The 18,187-nt window shown below is 49.8% G+C and overlaps 1 protein-coding gene across 1 annotated transcript in view; it reads right to left on the reverse strand.

The window, feature by feature from the left end:
• Positions 1-74: 74 nt before the first annotated feature.
• Positions 75-18,187, reverse strand: part of LOC103591824 (unconventional myosin-VIIb-like) — a gene marked incomplete at its 3' end in the record, with an annotated part of 36,713 nt that continues 18,600 nt past the window's right edge. Inside the window, exons 3-10 of the mRNA XM_008574352.1 lie at positions 15,894-16,007; positions 14,833-14,985; positions 13,039-13,223; positions 9,697-9,818; positions 5,984-6,126; positions 3,248-3,361; positions 1,991-2,144; positions 75-154 (exon numbers count right to left, since the gene is read on the reverse strand). Coding sequence (XP_008572574.1) covers positions 75-154; positions 1,991-2,144; positions 3,248-3,361; positions 5,984-6,126; positions 9,697-9,818; positions 13,039-13,223; positions 14,833-14,985; positions 15,894-16,007 — 1,065 coding nt within the window. The remainder of the gene's footprint in view (positions 155-1,990; positions 2,145-3,247; positions 3,362-5,983; positions 6,127-9,696; positions 9,819-13,038; positions 13,224-14,832; positions 14,986-15,893; positions 16,008-18,187) is intronic.

Here is an 18,187-nt window from a genome sequence, read left to right on the forward strand (position 1 = left end):
GAGCCATCAGGGTCTGTCGGCCCAGGCCCCCAGACCCCTCACAAAAGTGGAAGCTGGCACAACAGCCCAGCTACCTGCAGTAACTTCCTCACAGTGGGAAAGGCAGGCATCTCCATCACCACATCTGAGGAATCCAGGTTCTCGAACACCGCAGCTAGAGAGAGAAGCAGGAACCCTGAGTGGGAAAGCGGCCTGAAGCAATGGGACAGGGGGCCACCATGAGGCCTGGGCCCAGGGCAGCTCCAAGTCCACACACTCTAGACAACTGTCCCTGGCAGTAACCACTGCCTCTCCCAGGGCCCTCTCTTGGAGGGGTAAGTGTCCCTGTGACCATCAGTCCTTAGCGCCTTAGCACTGAAAAAATGTGAGTTACAGACCACAGCTCTCTCTGCTTGATGGGATCAGGACCCTAGGTCAAAGGGAAGTTTGAACAGACGTGGGCTTATGGGGAGGGAGACATCTGAATCGGGACACATGGCAGGCACCAGCACTGGTGGGGGAGCCAGGTGGGATCTATTAGGGGAGATGATGAGCCACCAGCACCCCTCAATCCACTCTGCTATCCACAGAAACTTGGGCATTCATTTATTCATTCAACCAAATGAAACAGGTGTTAGTGGAGCACCGACTAGACAAATGAAACAGGTGTTAGTGGAGCACCGACTAGACAAATGAAACAGGTGTTAGTGGAGCACCGACTAGACGGGCCTAACCCTACTGCAACAGCCTCCTGTTCTGGTGCCTCCTCTGTGAGCCAACACCCACCTTAGCACTGACCACCAGGCTGGGAGTGTGTGTGTTTTCTTTTCTCAACTTAAAAAAATTGTGAAATAAAGCATACAAATAAAAATATACATAAAGCACAAAGGTAGGGTGTAATGAACTAAGTCAATACTGTGTAACCGCTACACAGGCCAGGTGTAGACCCTGCCAGCACCCGAAGCCCTCCACGTGTCCTTTCTGGCCAAGACTGTTCTTCTCCACTAGGGGCATCCACTCTCCCAACGTTTATGGAAACCACTTTCTTGCTTTCTCTTCACTGATTTATTACCTACATAGAGTCCTAAACAGCATCTAATCTGACCGGTTTTTAAAGTTATGTGAGTGTGATCTCTCTGTGCCACCTTCTCTTCTATGCTTTCCATCTTTATTTCTCCGAGCTGACTTTCCTTCCAGCTCACACATTCCCTCTTCACGTGTATGAAATTGGCTGTTAAACCCATCCACTGAGTTCTTAATTTTGGTTATTTTATTTTTTTAATTTTACAGTTTCTATGTGGTTCCTTCTAAAATATGTAATGTCACTTTTTATAGTTTCCAGTTTCCTGTCTAAATTTTCAAGCTTGGCTTTTTCTTTCCTGGAACAAAGCAAGCAGGGCTGCTCTGTAGTTTGTGTCCAATGATTCCAATATCTAAATTCTTTGTGGATCTACTTTTATTATTTATTATTTCCACTGGCTCTTGCTCATGGTATCTTGTTTCCTCATTTCTATCTATTTCTGGCTGCATGCTGGATGTTTTGTTTGAAAAATTATTTGCAGGAATCATTTGTGATCTAGGTTGCTGGTATTTTCTTCCAGAAAGGATCGTCAGTAACTTCTATCAGCTGTTGGAGGTGCTAAAAGTTCAGGACACCTTAATCCCCAGACCACCCCAATACTTACAAACTGGTTTGCAAGTCAGTGCATGGAGATGTTTACTCTGGTTCATCTTTACCCGAGAGGGTGGCCCTTTGGGGTCCAGCTAAAAGTGGGGGACGATTGACCAGAGTTTCCACCTTTGGAGGGCTCTAAGCTTTGACATCTTTCCCCTAGCCCCACAAGGCCTCCAAATCATAGCTAAAATTTTCAGATGTATCTTTCTGGGACCATGGTGGGTCACATGACCCATGGACCCTTCCAGTGAGAACCTCGAGACTTCTTCCTCCTCCTGTCCCAGTCCCCCCACTCTTCCTCCCCAGTGGGTGCACTTTGGGCAGAAACAGCATTACCCATAAACTCCACGTTCCCCAGGTGGAGGATGGCTGCCAGCAGCTTGCTGAGGTCCCAGTTCTCAGAGTCAGAGAACAGGAGGATCTTCATGGCTGAGCGTACATGAGCGTAGTCTCTGGCATCATCGAGCCCCTCACAGGAGGTGCAGTTCCCCTGCAGGACAGGGCACCTCAGCTAACAGGTCCATCCCATACCCTCCACCCTGGAGCCAGCAGGGTCAAGACACCTCAGGCACTCAGCTGAAGGCCCCTGAGAAGTCACACGTCATAGGCTCCAGGTGGCCCAAGCTCAGAAAATACTTGTGCATAAAAATACTTCCAGAGGCAGAACCACGATGCCAGAGACACAGTGTGCCTGTGCCCTGTAGCCAGGGCTTGCACTGGGCAACTGTGTGACCTCGGCCAAGACATTCCACTTCTCAACCTCTATCTGTTATCGCCCACACTTGAGTCTCCCTTGTCTGTCTCTGGGGAATACCATGGGCTCGAACCTCTAACCAACACTTTACAAGGCTCACCATGTGCCAGGCCCTATGCTACTTGTTGGAAATTCAGAAATGGTGAGACCTGGCCCTGCCCTGGGTCCTGTGCGTGCAGAAGGGGCAGGCTGGAAGTAGATGACTGCATCATGGGCTGTTACAGGTGCTGAGACTAAAGGGGCTGGGGCCAGGGCCAGCCTATCCCTATAGGAGCCTTTCCCTAAAGGGGTTGGGGAAGGGCTCCCTAGAGGAGATGCCTGAACTGGCCCCATGTGCTCAGCCACAAAGCAGCACAGGGCAGAGGGTGGTCTAGGTGGGGGCAAGACTGTGAGGTAGAAAGCAGGGGTGGGGGCTATGAGAAGGCTGGGGTCAGAGTTGAGAAGAAGAGGTTGGCAGAGGGTTGGATCCTGGAGGGACTTGGAAACCACCCCAAGGAGTTTGGACTTTACCCTATAAGCTACAGAAGTCACAGGAGCCTTTCCTCTGGTGGGGACCAAAGACAGATGAGGCTTGTGTGGAAGGACAGGTTTGGCTTGGGACGTGGGGGTACATGCGGTGTGGAAAGTGAGAGGGCACGCTGACAAGAGTGAGTCCCTGGCAGTAATAAAGTTGACTTCCAACACAGAAGGGACTGGAGCGGGGAGGGGCAAAGGGGACCCTCATCCCCACGTCAGGGGCCCAGCCAGAGCTGAGGCTTCTCTGCAGCTGCCAAGCAAGGGCTGGGAGGGCACTAGCCCTTCCTCCTCTGTCCCTGTTTGCTGCTGAGGGGTGGGCTCACCGTGGTCAGGTAGCGGTACTCAGAGGCCGTCCCCAGGCACAGCAGCTGCTTCTCCTCGGCGCTCATCCCCATGAGCATGCAGTAGAAGATGTGGTAGTTCCGCTCATCCGGGGCCTGGCGGTGGGGGGACATCAGAGGCATTGGGAGTAAGACTGTTCCAGCTTCAGCTCCAAGGTCTCTCAGCCAGGTTGGCTCTGGCACTGCCCCACGGGCTGGCCTGGCCTGGCCGCTGTCCTCGTCCTGGGCCTCCAAGGCCAGCTCATCCTGTGCCCTGCAGTTCCTGCACCTTGACTGCTCCTTGCAGCCCCAAAGCCCAGAGTCACAGGCCAGAGAGTGATGGCGCAGGGCCGGGGCTGTCTCACTTGCCATCCTGCATGCATTCCAGTCACTCAGTGATCCACTGACAGCTGACAGCCAGGGTTTACCTAGGCCTTCTCTATCTTTTCTTAACACTATTATAAATGCACTCCCATGGTAATAATTCAAGCAATCTAAGTATGCAGTGTTACAGGGTGAGAGCTCCTCAGATCCCCTCTTCTCCCTCCCCAAAAGCACTCAAGGGTCTGTGTTCCTTTCCAGACATTTAAATGCATTTACTTCACTTACTTACAGTGTATCTATAAACAGTTCTTTCTCTTTTTACACAAAACATATTTATTCTGCAACTTCCTTTTTTTGTTTCATCTCAATACATTTCTTGTAGATCCTTCCACATCAACACGGACAGAACTCCTCCTCTTTTTAAACTCTGCCCAGCATTCCATTGAATAGATATGCCATAATTCTTATTTTTTTGGTGGCTGGCTGGTATGGGGATCTGAACTCTTGATCTTGGTGTTACAAGACTGTGCTCTAACCAACTGAGCCAACCAGCCAGTCCCTGCTGTAATTATTAAATCTCTCTCTTAGCATGGCTTGTTTCTCACTAGCTTTAGAGATTCCCCATCTGTTTTGGGGTACCACTTTGGGTAAGAAGTTCTATGGATTCACCAACCACTGTGTGAAGAAGTACGAGCTCTGGAAGGACAAACTTTGGAATCAGAGAGACTCTACCATGTACTAGATCTGTGACCCTGAATAAGTTACCTAACTTATCTGGACCCAGTTTCTTCATCTCTACAATGGGGATGAAGAGACCTACCTCTGGTGGTGGTTGTGAAGATCCAATGAGGTAATACAGGGAAAATGCCTGGGACCTGACAGTGCAGGTGGTGAGCTGTCACTTGCACAGTGCCACAGCCTCTGTCCATCCTCACACACAGCCCCGCCTCTCTGTTGGTGGTGTTTACCCACTCTGGACCTTCCTCTGTGTGTGTGTGTCTGTGTGTGTGTGTGTGTGCATGCAAGTGTTAGGTGTTAGACTGAAATAGAGCTCCCTACACCCTCATAACGTACGCTATCTGCTTCTGCAGAATTGCTTGCTCAACCTAAGTAACTTCATTTTGCCCCGTCTGACCTGCAGACTACCCCCCCTGCTGCATGAGAAACCGTTGACCTTCTCCTAGAAACAAAAGCTGTTATGTAGAAACAGGAGCCATATACAGTGAATTATTACATGGGAACAGGAACCACACACAATGAAAACTTGTATGCTTTATTGCTCGAACGGCTCATTCTAGGCCTCTGTGACCTAGCTCCCTAGCTTGCTTTATGCACCTGGACAAACCCGTGTGCCAACGGGATGTAGTTTTTGCCTTTAAAAACCCCACAAGAGAGCTAAAAATAAATAAATAAATTCACACGCACACACAAAAAAACCGGGGGAGGGGGGCGGAAGAAGACTTAACAACTACAACTCCTTGAAGCTGATACGACAAGCAAACAGAAAGGACATTGTTAGGTGGGAGGGGGGAGAGGGAGGAGGGAGGGGGGTTTCGGTAATGGGCCACAATAATCAACTTCATTGTATATCGACAAAATAAAATTAAGAAAAATAAACAAATAAATTCAAGGAAGGATAAAATAATAAATAAATAAATAAATAAATAAAAACCCCACAAGACCAAGGCCCGAGGCTGTTCTCCCTTGGTTGCTCCTTGAGAGATGGTTGCTGGCCAGCTGGAGTGAATAAACTGCCCTTTTCTGCACTAGTGGCATGTAAGTGCATTCTTGCAGGAGGGTGCCTCACAACAAGCCTACCATAGGAGAGCACCCCACCCCAAGGGTACACTAATTCTGCTATTGTGGGTGCCATGAACTGGGATCCCTGCCATTCAGGATCAGCTACACTATCTGTGGGCCCACTGCAAAATGAAACTGTGGGGCTTCTTGCTAAAAAGTCAGCAAGAACTTCAAAATGGCAACAGCAAAGCATTAAACCAAGCATGGGGCTCTCTAAGCACAAGGCCCTGTGACAGCACAGGCCACATGCCACTGCATTTCCTGGCTACATGGCTTTTTGGACACCGTCATCCAGGTCCCCCTGCCATGGTCCCCAGCACACCTGAAGATACACCCCATCTAGCCCAGCCTCAGGATTAACTCTCGTACAGGGGAGGAGTGGTAGGCATCAAACAATGAAGACAATTACATGGATGAAAAATTCAGAACTGAGAAAAATCCTATCATTTGTTTTCCTGGAATACTGGGGAAGGCCCATCGTTATCCAGTGAGGCCTGTGGGGTCTGGGAAGGCCCCTAGGGAGGAGGGGAGGAGGGGTGAGAGTGATGGAAGGGACCCTTCTTGGAAGCCTCCCAAGCACCCAATTCCCCATCCCCAGGCGGGTGGGGGCCTCACCTGTCGGCAGACCCGGGACTTCTCCAAGAGAAAGTGCTCGATGCGCGCACCCTCAATCACCCCGCTGGGGTTGAAGTAGATGTCTATGTACTTCCCGAAGCGGCTTGAGTTGTCGTTGTGGATCGTCTTGGCATTTCCAAAGGCTGAGGGCCAGCAGGTAATGCCATGGTGGGAGTAGAGAGTGGAATGTTTACTTTCAGTGGGGTCGTCTGGGAAGGCTTCTCAGTGCAGGTGGCTGAGCCCAACACTGAAGGAGGGTAGGGTCACACCAGACAGCAGTGGCAGCCAAGGCCATGCTCAGAGGAAGACAAAGTGCAGGTAAAGGCTCAGAGGTCAGAAAGCACTGGGTTTGCTTGCGGAGTAGGGAATGTGGCCAGAGTGTAGAATACAGAGGAAAGCACTGGAAGGTAGCTAGAACTGGTTAGTAGGTGGGGCCAGGTGGCACAGAGCCTTGAATGCCAGGCTCAGATGTTGCAAATTGGTTCTGCAGGTGATGGGGGATGCAGGACAGCTTCTGAGAAAGTGTGTGAGCAGATTTGCAGTTTAGAAAGATGGCTTAGGCTGCAGGGTGGACGGAAGCTGGGATGGAGAGGCAAGCTTGCGGGAAGACTGGCAGAGCCGGTCAAGGCCAGGACACAGATGAGGTGGTCAGATCAGGAGGCATTTTGGTTGCAGCATGATCCAACGTGTCTTTTGTAGAGCTGTTTCTAAAAGCCTTTCTGATGGGATCCACAGTAAGAAAGATGTTTTGCATTAAGTCCTGTATATACACACCCCCACCTGTCCACACACAATTAAAACAAAATATTCAGTACCAGTTCTTACCAAGAGTGATGTGCTGGGGTATTTTCTATTCTCTGATATTTCATTCGCTCTAAAAACTTGATTTCATGATCCACTAATGGGTTGGGATGCACTTTGAAAATACCACCATCCAGCATCAGTCCCATGAGACCAAAGAGGATACTTCAGTGAACTAGGTTTATGAAACAGTGCACTCTGTCTCTCTCACTTGAGGAATTCCAGTGCACAGCAGAGCCTCTGAGAAGTGCAGAGTTATGAAGCCTATTTAACGTACTGAACCCAGTGTGGCTGTCACAGGGGTGACCGGTCAGGTGTCTCTTCAAGGAAGAACCTGATGCAGCCATTTTTTTCTTATACAAATTGGCAAGCTAATTTTAGAATGTATACGGATAGGTAAAAGACCTAGAATAGCCAAGTTTGAAAAAGAAAAAGAAAATCAGAGGACATGTGCTACCTGATTGCAAAACCTATAAAACTACAGAGATCAAGACAATGTGGTGTTGGTGAAAGACAGAGAGAGGAATAGAATAAAATAGAGAATGAGGGAATAGACCCATACACCTGTGGTCAATTGATTTTAGACAAAGGTGAAAAGGCAAGTCAATGGAGAAGGGAATAGTCTTTTGACAAGTAGGGCTGGAATAGTTGGGTAAAAAAAGGAGAGTGAGAGAAAAAGAAGAGAAAAAGAAAAAAAAAAGAGAAAGAGAGAGAGAGAAAAAAAGGAAGAAATAGAAAGCAAACCTACCCACATCTTATACCATAGAAAAAATTAGCTAAAACTGGATCATAATCCTAAATGTAAGACCTAAAACTACAAAACATCTAAAAGAAAACTTAGGAGAAAATCTCTGGGTTGGGCAAAGGTTTCTCAGATACAACACCAAAAGCATGATCCGTAAAAGAAAAAATTGGTAAATTGAACTTCATCAAAATTTAAAACTTTTCCCTGTAAAAGACACTTAAGAGAATGAAAAGACAGGCCACAGACTGGGACAAAATATTTGTAAAACACATATCTTATAAAGGACTTATATTCAGAATATGTAAAGAACTCTTAAAACTCATTAATAAGGAAATAAACCTATTGGAAAATAGACAAAAGATTTGGACACTTCATCAGAGAAATAAGCTCATGAAAAGATACGCAACATCATTAGTCATCAGGGAAGTGGAGTTACAACCATGAAGGGGTCCCCCCCACATATATTAGAGTGGCAATCTCCTCGATGCACACAGAACAACTAGAACTCTCCTACTCTGCTGGTGGGAAAGCAAAATAGTACAACCACTTCTGAAAACATTTTGGCAGTTTCTGACAAAGTTAAACGGTTCACTTATTGATGGAGCCAACAGTTTCATTCCTGCATGTTTATCTAAGAGGAAAACGTGTTCACATAAAAACCTGTATGTGAACGTTTTGTTATGTTTTGACAGCTGACTAGTACAGGGATCGAACCTTTTTTTGTGTGTGTGTGACCGGTAAGGGGATCGTAACCCTTGGCTTGGTGTCGCCCGCACCACGCTCAGCCAGTGAGCGCACCCGGCCATCCCTATATAGGATCTGAACCTGCGGCCTCAGTGCTCCCAGCGCCACACTCTCCCGAGTGAGCCACAAGGTGGGCCCGGGATCAAACCTTTTGTATGTGCATGTTTATAGAGGCTTTATTTATAATTGCTAAAAACTATAAACAACCTAAATGTCCCTCAATTGGTAAGCAAACTGTGGTACCCCCATGCAATGGCATTCTACTCAACATTAAAAAAGAATGAATTGTTGATACAGGCAACAACATGGAAGAATCCCAGATGCATTATGCTAATGACACAAAGGCCAGGTGCAAAAGGCTACAAACTGTATGATGTCACTTATATGACATTCCAAAGAAGATGAAACTATAGGGGAGAAAAAGGCAAATCAGTGATTGACAGGGGTGGAGTTGGGAAGACGGGCATGAGGAAAGCGCCTGGGCAGGTGGGAATATTCTATTTCATGATTATGATGGGGGTTACATGACTGTATGAGTTTAATAAAACTGTATATCAAAAAAGGTGAATTTTGGGGCTGGCTGGTTAGCTAGGTTGGTTAGAGTGTGGTGCTGATAACACCAAGGTCCAGCGTTCAATCCCCATACCAGCCAGCCGTCAAAAAAAAAGTGAATTTTTACTGTATGTAAAGCATACCTCCATCACAAAGAATCTAGAGAGACTGTGCCATCTGGTGGCTGACAGCCTTGGGGCCAAGGTCACAGGCTTCTGGGCCACCCCCACTGGAGACTGAGTCCAGGGGGCACTGGGGCCTAATGCAGGATCCCTCTAAGGGTCAGTTTGCTCCAAAGCTCCCCACTGGGTTGGCCAAGACCTGGTCAGATCTGCATCTCAGCTCGCACCTCTCCCAGCCCAATTCTGTTTCCTCTCCTCCTTCCTTTGCTAAGCATACCATCGGCAGCCCAGTCCTGCCTGCCTCCTCGCACTTTGATCTCCTGTGGGGGTTGCCCCTCAATAAACTGCTTGCAGTCCTCACTGTAGCCCAGCTACTACATCCCAGGGGACCAGAATGGAGACTCAATAAACTGCTTGCAGTCCTCACTGTAGCCCAGCTACTACATCCCAGGGGACCAGAATGAAAACACCCAGCACCCAAGTTGATTTGATCTTGGAGCCCATTTTGAAAGGAATACTTCTCATAATCATGTGGAAAGCACACTTAGGGAAAGCTTATAAAGTCAACAGTCTTTCCCCTTGTGCTGCCTGGGAGCCTCCACACTACCCTTGTCTTTTGTGTCTTAGGATCCGGAGGAGTCCGTGAAGGTTTGTGGACTATCCTGTTCCCCCCACAGGTGCCTCCTGGCAGGAAGGCTCCAGTTCCCAGGGCTGGGGGAGGAGGGTGGGTCCCAAGGGTGACCTCTCACCTTCCAGGATGGGGTTGGCTTCCAGGACCTGCTGCTCAATTGACGAATGCTGGCCACTGACAGTGGCCAGGAACTGCAGGATGAGCTTGGTGGTCTCCGTCTTCCCAGCCCCAGACTCGCCACTGTAAAGAGGGTGTGCAGGGACATGAGTCCACAGAACAACTATTTTTCAGCACTTCTTAACTCCTGCAAACCCACCCCAGGCCACCTTTCTGGGCCAGTCTGACAGGGCTGCTCTCTCTCCCCCTGTGCAGGAATCCTATGGCTTTTGCCCTGAAATCCCTGTGGGTATCAGACCAACTATGTTGTATAAATTATTGGTGTTTGTCTCTTCATCCTGCTCAGCTGCAACCTCATTGGCATGGTCGGATATGGCTCATTCCAGGGTCACTGGCACAGTGCTCAGTAAATATAGATGAATGAATGAGATGACTCAATGTCTTGCTAATAAAAGTGTGTCCCACAGGCCAGTAGCATCCGTCACCTGATCAGAAATACAGACCCCCAGGCCCCAGATAGCTCTGTTGAATCAGAATCTGCATTTTTGCAAGATGTCTGGGGAGGACTCTCATGCTTTAAAGTTTGCATAACAAATTCCCACAGTTCAACTTCTTGACAATTTTGTTTCCCCTCCTGTAGTATTTTGAAGCAAATTACAGACAAATCTTGTTTCATCTCAAAATATTACCTTTTAAAAAAGTTATGATCAAAATGCCCACAATTGCTATGCCAGAAAAGCAGAATTAACAAACCTCCACTGACAGTTGCAGATTTCTCATGAGTGCCTATCAAGTGCCAGGCATTTTTACAAACACAAGCTTATCAGATAACCCACCAATGTAGAGAAAGGACTCCGAGGGCAGAGAGATTAAGGGGATTGCTCACAGCTCTGGGGAAAGCCAGGGCAGGAGAACCCAGTTTGACTCAGTGACGTTCTTTTCACTGCAACAAACCAAAGATCAGGGAGCTCTCTCCCTTTTTCTTTTGGCATTCACCCTGCCAGCACTGCCACCATCCGAGTGGAAGATGGCCTTGCAAGCTTCCTGGCCAGCCAGCCCATGGCCCAGCTTGGCTCAGGAAGCCTCTTGCAGCAAGGTTGGTGTCCCCAAAGTCAGCAGATTGGAAGCTCCAGCTCCCTTCCAGGGACTTCTGCCTTCTGCTCCAGAGCCCTGGGTTTGAACTCCCCACTTCACCACCGTGTGCCACTGGGAGAGGATCTCAGCCTCTCTGATTGTTAGGTTTCCCTAGTAGTAACATGACAATAAGAATATTGCCTTTAGAGGGCTGCTGAGGAGATTAAACGCCATCACCTATGCTACAGGACTGTGAAAAAACAAAATTACAACAAATGTAGTTTTGTAAACCTCAACTGGCTTTAACTGGGATTCTAGAGTTAGGCAGCAGACCAAGAGAAAAATGACTCAGAAGGCTCCACTCCCCCACATGTGCAGGTCATACTTATAACCCGAGAAAAGGAAGTGACATACACAAACAACCTGATTGGCTGCAGCTGGTGTTTGCCTTATATGGTCATGTTTGGGCAGCCTTCAGCCTCTGATTGGCTAGAAGTTCAGTTCCTGTGATTGGCTGAGACTCTACTCGTGAGCCTACGGTACTTCCAGGTTTGGTTATGTCTGTTTACACGTCAAGTTGGGTTACATTTCGGGGCCGGCCCGGTGACGCACTGCTACAGTGCGCCGCTTGTGAGCACGGCGGCGGTCCCGCCGAGGGTTCGGATCCCACATACAGACCGGTTCCCGCTCACTGGCTGAGCGAGGTGCGGGCACGGCACCGGGGGTTGCGATCCCGTTGCCGGACACGAAAAAAAAAAGACAAAAAGGAAAAAAAAAAAAAAAGTTGGGTTACATTTCACTGTGTAGGAGAAACCCATAGGCAGAACTCAAACTATGTATGGTGGCAGCTTTAAGCCAAACTTATTTCAACTTAACAGGACTTTATTCTGGCCTCTGTTTAAACTCACTCCTTGAGAGGCTGCGTCCGGTCTGCTCCCTACCTAAAGCAGCAGCCTGGTCTTGCTTTTCATCTTCCCCCATGTGTTTTTCTTCAGAGATTTTAGTATCTGCTAAGAACATGCTTCTTTATTGCCTGTCTCCCCTGCTAGAATGTGACAAGGATAATGACCTTGGTTTGATCAAGGCACCTAAAATAGAGCCAGGGACAATACTGGCTTGAATTTCAGGCGTATCTTAACTGAGAACATTCTGGAACCTTGCACTCAGCCACATCACAAAGGTCACGACCTCCTGAAGAAACAACTGCCCATAAAACTGCTGTTCGCTACTTTTTGCTACTTCCTGCCAGACTGGCCTCCCTGACTGAAGCCCACCTCAAAGAGCTGTTGCAACCAATCCCTACGGACAAGGCTGTTGGACAGACGCTAGCACCAATCACAGCTTTGTAACTGCCCCCTCCTTTTTGTGGGCTTTTTCCTTTAAATGCCTTGACTTTTCTTTGTTTCCTGGAACATATTTTCAAAGTCTCTTGGATCTCTGTCTCCTGGGCTGCAGTCCTAATGAACTCTCAAACCCTTTTTGTTTTTTGTCTCAACCAGGTCGTTAATTTACTTTGGTTGACAAAGGAAAGCTCCAGGAGGCAGGGGTTCTAGTCCCTTTCATTTACTGCTGTCTCCCCATGGTAGGACAGTGGGGGGCTCACAGTCGATAAAACCTCTAATGAATGAACCAACAATGAATAAATGAATGATTCTACTGCAGCACCAGGCAAGGTGCCCTGGAGCCAAATTCCCCACTCCACCTGCCTTTCCCTCTCATGCTCCCTTCCCTCTACCAGGAGGGCTTGTGATCACAGAAAGCAGAGAGGCCAGGCCAGGCAGGGAGCCTCTGAAGTGGAGTCAGGTCTTCCCTGCCCCAGCAACCTGAGAGCTGCTGCCTGGAGCCGCTGCTGTCTCATCCTCACCTGTGGCCTGCCCGGAGATTTTTTTTTTTTAGTAAGACCTCAACTGTTTGACCCTTGCACCTCCAAGTGTCTATTCTGAGCCCCATTTCTAAAGAAGCCCATCCCATTCTTCCTTCCTTAACTCAGTAAACATTTATTGAAGGCTGGGTCAGTCTAGGCCCTGGGGATACAGTGAGAAACCAGATTCCGAAGGAGGGTCTTCTCCTTGGGATGCAAGGGCAGCAGGGGTCAGTTCCAGGTGAGCTTGCGTGCCGTGGAAGAGGGTGTTTGCTGTTGAATAAGGAGGGCCCCTAAATCACACTGGCCTTGCTGACATGCTGGGCAGGAGAGGTTTAGAGAGAGGAAACGTCTCCTCCATTAAGATTTGCTCAGAGGCAGGGCCAGGCCCACCTGCCCCCTCCCCACCTGATGACGCAGCACTGGTCCCTCTTGTTCCTCTTCATGTTGAAGTAGCAGGTGTTGGCAATGGCGAAAACATGCGGGGGTAGCTCGCCCACAAGGCGGCCGTAGTACAGGTGCACCTGCTCCAGGGTGTACAGGGGCAGCACCTGGAACGGGTTCATGGCCACCAGGATGGAGCCTATGTACGTCTAGGGAAGGGAGCAAGTGGTTAGTGAGGGCCTTGGCCTCGGGTGCAACCCCCTGAGGGCTACCAGGATGGGTGGACTCTGGTAGGTAATGGGGTCTGATTCTGGGCCGGGGAGACAAGACACTCAGCTGTTTGGACCCTTCCTCTGGGAATATGGGGTGTTCACCAGGACTGTGAGCTCCTGGGGGCCCCTTCCCAGGAAGATTAGATGTTAAATGTTTAGTACCCTGCCTGGTACTTAGATGGGGCTTGATCAAAATGGGCTGAGTGTATGAAATGAGTTTCACCTGCCTCCTGCAGGGGCCTCATGAAGGCTGGTCAATAACCGGCCCTCTCTGATCCCAACCGAACATTCTGTTTTAGATGGGGCTTGATCAAAATGGGCTGAGTGTATGAAATGAGTTTCACCTGCCTCCCGCAGGGGCCTCATGAAGGCTGGTCAATAACCGGCCCTCTCTGATCCCAACCGAACATTCTGTGTGCTGTGGGCCCCTGGGATAAAGCTCCTCCTGAGACCCCCAACCAGGATCATCTGTTCCTCTGGAGCCCCCGCTAGGCCTGGCTGCCTCTCTGGGGGCGGAAAGGAAGGACCTCCACAACAAGCCATTTGATTAGCCACATCTTGGTTTTCACTTTAGGAAAGGAGAGGATAGGCCCTCTGGTGTCGAGGCTGTGACGACCACATGAAGAGTGCGTGCACAAGCACTCTGGAAGGGACCGGCTGCAACTCAGTTTGCTTTATTGCTGTTTTCAGTGCCAGGTGCTTTGCCCCACATTCAGCTAGAGCAAACACAGTGTGCCCTGGCCCCTCCTGATCCAGCGGCCTCCTCTTCCCTTCCAGACTTCCCTTCTGTTTGGGGTCCCCAGCTTACTTCCTGACTCCTCTGAGCAGCCCAGAAAGGCTGTCAGAGCCAACTAGCCATCCCTCCATCTGGACAAGAGGGCCAAGCAGGCAGGGACTTCCCCACACCATACCCTCTAGGGCAGACCACTGAGCACCCTTGGTGGAGCTGGTGTTAATTTTGGCATGCCACCTCCCCTGGGAAAATCTGCATTGGAACCGGGATGAGAATCTTTGGGTTGGGCTGAACCTTCATCCACTGCGAGGGTTTGGGAGAAATGTCTACATCTACCCACATGGCCCTCCTCAACTGGTGGTCAGGACCCTGGGATCCTGGCTGTCACAGGACTCACTCTCAGGAGGGTAGGGGTCTTCTGTCTGGTGACCCTGTCTCTGAAACATGTCTAGGAAGGGGTGGGCAGAAGACTATGCTCACCCTGATGGCGTATGGTGTCCACTCAGCCTCCAGAGTGGGACTTCTGCTCAGCCACAGATAACAGGAAGGGGCAGCCCTCATTAAGCACCTACTGTGTGCCAGGTGCTATGCCATCGCTACCCGTCGGCTTCCTTCCCTCAAGTGTATAATTGCCCTGCTTCCTTTGGACTTGGGAGAAGAGACTGAGAAAGGTTAGGTACCCGGCCCACCTTGCACAGTGAGGGGAGGGCATGGTGAGTGGCGCCTGGCTCTAGACCCCCTGGGGCATTGTTTTCTTCCCCACCCAGGGGGTCAGCCCCCTATGAGGGGCTCTACCATGGACATAGGACTCACATAGATCTTGTGCTGCTGGTAGCGGATCAGGAGGTTGCGCACCATACCCGCCTCATTCAGGTCCCCCAGGCGGATCATGTCGTCCACACCCTGAGCTGAGTTGGGATGCATGGGTCTGAGGGCACTGAGGTCCTCTGCTTGGATCCAGTGTTCCTGAAATGACAGTGCAGACTCCCCTGAGAGGTGGCCTCTGTGCCAGCCAGCCTGCAGCACCCCTCCAAGTTCTCAGCAGTGAGGCCACCTGCAGGGCCACAGATCAGCCAATCTGTGGTTCTTGGCCACTCCCTGGCCAGGGTCAGTCTGCGGCTAAGGTCAAGGGACACCTGTAACAGGACCAAGCTCATCTATGGCTGGGGTCAGCATGTGTCTAGGGCCCGGGGTCAGTGTGTAGCTGGGGCTACGGCTGAATTTAAGACCAAGGATGGAGGAGCTTGTACTTGAAATTTAGATTGAGGGTCAGATTACAGGTGGGGGCTTCATAGGTTGTTGGAATAAAAGGGTACAAGTAAAAGCATTAAAAAAAAACCTGTACAGCATAATGCATATAGAAGCTATTATTATTATTATTTTACTGACTTCCATAATCTGGAGCTCATAGGACAAGTCCACAGGTGCCTCGCCCTGCAAGCCCTCCCCCGCTGCCCTCGGTAGGCCCTCCCCGGTCAGGTGGATGAGCTGGCTGCACTGGGCCGCCCCCGGCCGCCTGCCTGTCACTTGGCTGCGTTGCCCCTGCCTCCCCTCCACACGCTTCCTCAGCCACCTTTCCCTCCCGCCCCTGGCGCCCCTGGCGTTGTGAGCCAGCTCTCTGCCCTCCCTCGTCTCTGTCTCTGCCGCTGCACCCCTTTCTCACCTCCCTCCTTCCGCTCCCCACTTCTACTTTCCCATGACTGCGGTTCTCAAAACATTCCCAAGACAAACATGCAGTGTTCCCTGTGCTCTGTCCTGCCACAGAGGTCCCTATCTGGGCTTTGGAACCCCTGGTGTTGGGGAGCAGCACCAGAGAGGAGAAGGGCTCTGGGGCGCTGGGGGGTGGGGGCAAGAGGAGACCTTGCGACACTGACCTTGCCCTCATCATCCTCAACCAAAACCTTGCCTGGCTTTGTTTCTTTGATGATGCCCCCGATGGCCACACTGGTCTTGTTGGCAGAGGAAGAATCCAGCCACACATGGTCACCCTGAGGGCAGAAAGAGGACAGTGGTCTTTCCCACTCCCACTTCCCCTTCCCCCTGGAGACTTACCTGTGCTGGGGGCTGTCCCTTCCAACAGAGAGCTCCCAAGGCACTGGAACTCTTCTCTGTCACCTCTCCTCTCTCTTTCTCTCTCTTCCTTTCCTTTCCTTTCTCCCTCCCTCCCTCCCTCCCTTCCTTTCTTCCTCCACCCTCTCTCTGTCGGTCCCTCTTTCTCTCCCTCCAAGTCTCCTCTGAGCATGTGTCACCTATGCTGCTCACTGGGCAGGTAGCAAACACTGCCTGTACAGCTTGTCTCCATGTCTCTGTCTTGTCTGGGACAATAAGCTGACCAAGGACAGGAGCTCAGGCTCTACAGCACTTCTCAAGAAGAAAAAAAACTCGGCCACTATTTATGAAGGCAGCGTGGCAGAGTGGTTTGGAGAGCAGAGGGCTTTTCAAATGAGGGTGGTGGCAAGAGTTGAACTTTTCACTTGCATCCTCTCAGAAATCACTCACAAGCAACTAGGAGAATGAAAGACAGAAACAAGAACACCATTTTCAGTGACACTGGGAGATCGCTGAGCCCCTGGACTATAGAGCAGGCAGGAGGTTGGCCAGAAGATGCAGGAAGAAGCTGAAAAGATGGTCCCAGATGCAGGTTTCATCCTGTTGTGCAAAAGGGGCATTTCTTGCTTCAAGGCAAGAGCAAGGGCACGAGGTGACAATGGGCTTCCCTGGCCTGGCTTGGTTCTAAGAAACAGACAAGACATATTTGCAGGAAGCAGTATGTCTGTGAGGTAGGAGAAGAGATGCTTTGCCCTGTGAAAAGCCCTACAGTACCCAAATTCATTGGCTGCAAATGTAAAGAATAAAGATTCACATACAAGGCTTCTGCTAGCCTGCAACATGGCATCGGCCCCATATGAACCTCCTTCAGGTCCAGGAGAGCTCACCCCATTCAAAGAGGAGTAATCCAAAAGCAAACAGCACAGGTCTCCATATGAAGATACTGGATTCCAAAAGGAGGAAAGAAGCAGATGACTGACACTCACCAGAAGAAAAAGAACTGCCACAGAGCAGTGGAGACTTGTGACCAAGTATTTCACCATCACTTACAAAAGCTTTCTGAAGTAAAGATCAGAGGCAACAGAGCTCAGGAATTAGATGGTGAGATAACTGAGAAGAAGAATAAGACTTGAGCTGGGAGAGATCAAGAAAGAAATTGAGGAAAACTACCCCAGAAATATGTACAATTACAATATATCAATTAAAATAAATAAATACATTAAAAAAAAAAGAAACAGAGGAAAAGGAAACACGGACCAGAAATGAAAGCAAATTAGAAAACAACAGGAGACTGTGCTGGGCCCTGTCCAGGGGCCAGAGGCATGGAGAAGGGGACCAGACCCCCCCTCCCACAACCAGGCACACCACACCAGTGCCTTGGGGCCTACCTTGGGACCTGGAGCCTGCCTTGGGACCCGGGGCATGGAGAAGGGGACTGGACTCCCCTCCCACAACCAGGCACACTGTGCCAGTGCCTTGGGACCCACTTGGGGACCCAGGGCATGGAACCAGGGATTGGACACTCTCTACAACCAGGCACACCGCCAGCACCATGGAGCATGCCAAAAACATCTCCATGTGGGTGGCCCACCACAACCACCATGATAACCACGGCTGCCACAAAGGCAGCTAGATGCCACAACCACCACACAGATGGTCCACCAACCACTGGAGTGAGTTGACACAAGGAGAGTCGCCAGCAGAGATAAAGAAAGGGGGAGGATGTCTATCTACACAGAGCCCATTTCATAGTGACGGAAGAGACATCTGCTCTGTGATAGTATTGGGGGACCTGATCACGCCTCTCAGCATTGGACAAATCATTTGGGCAGCAAATCAACAGAGTAACCATTATTCTTTCAGAGGGAGAGAAGAAATCTAGGGTGATTAGAGAGGGGTGGGGGGAGGGAAAGGGGGATGAGGAGAAATTGGACAAGGGGCATAAAGAATAATTACAATTTGTAGCAATATACATGCTAGTAATATTGATTTAATCAACATATCTCAATGTTGAAACCCCAAAATATGTATAATCGATTTTGATTCAATAAAAATTAAAAAATAGGGCCAGCCCGGTGGCGCACTGGAGAGTGTGCCGCTTGGGAGCGTGGCGGCGCTC

The sequence above is a fragment of the Galeopterus variegatus genome, unplaced genomic scaffold (assembly GCF_000696425.1).
Source record: "Galeopterus variegatus unplaced genomic scaffold, G_variegatus-3.0.2 Scaffold1035, whole genome shotgun sequence".
In the NCBI taxonomy this organism is placed as follows: domain Eukaryota; kingdom Metazoa; phylum Chordata; class Mammalia; order Dermoptera; family Cynocephalidae; genus Galeopterus; species Galeopterus variegatus.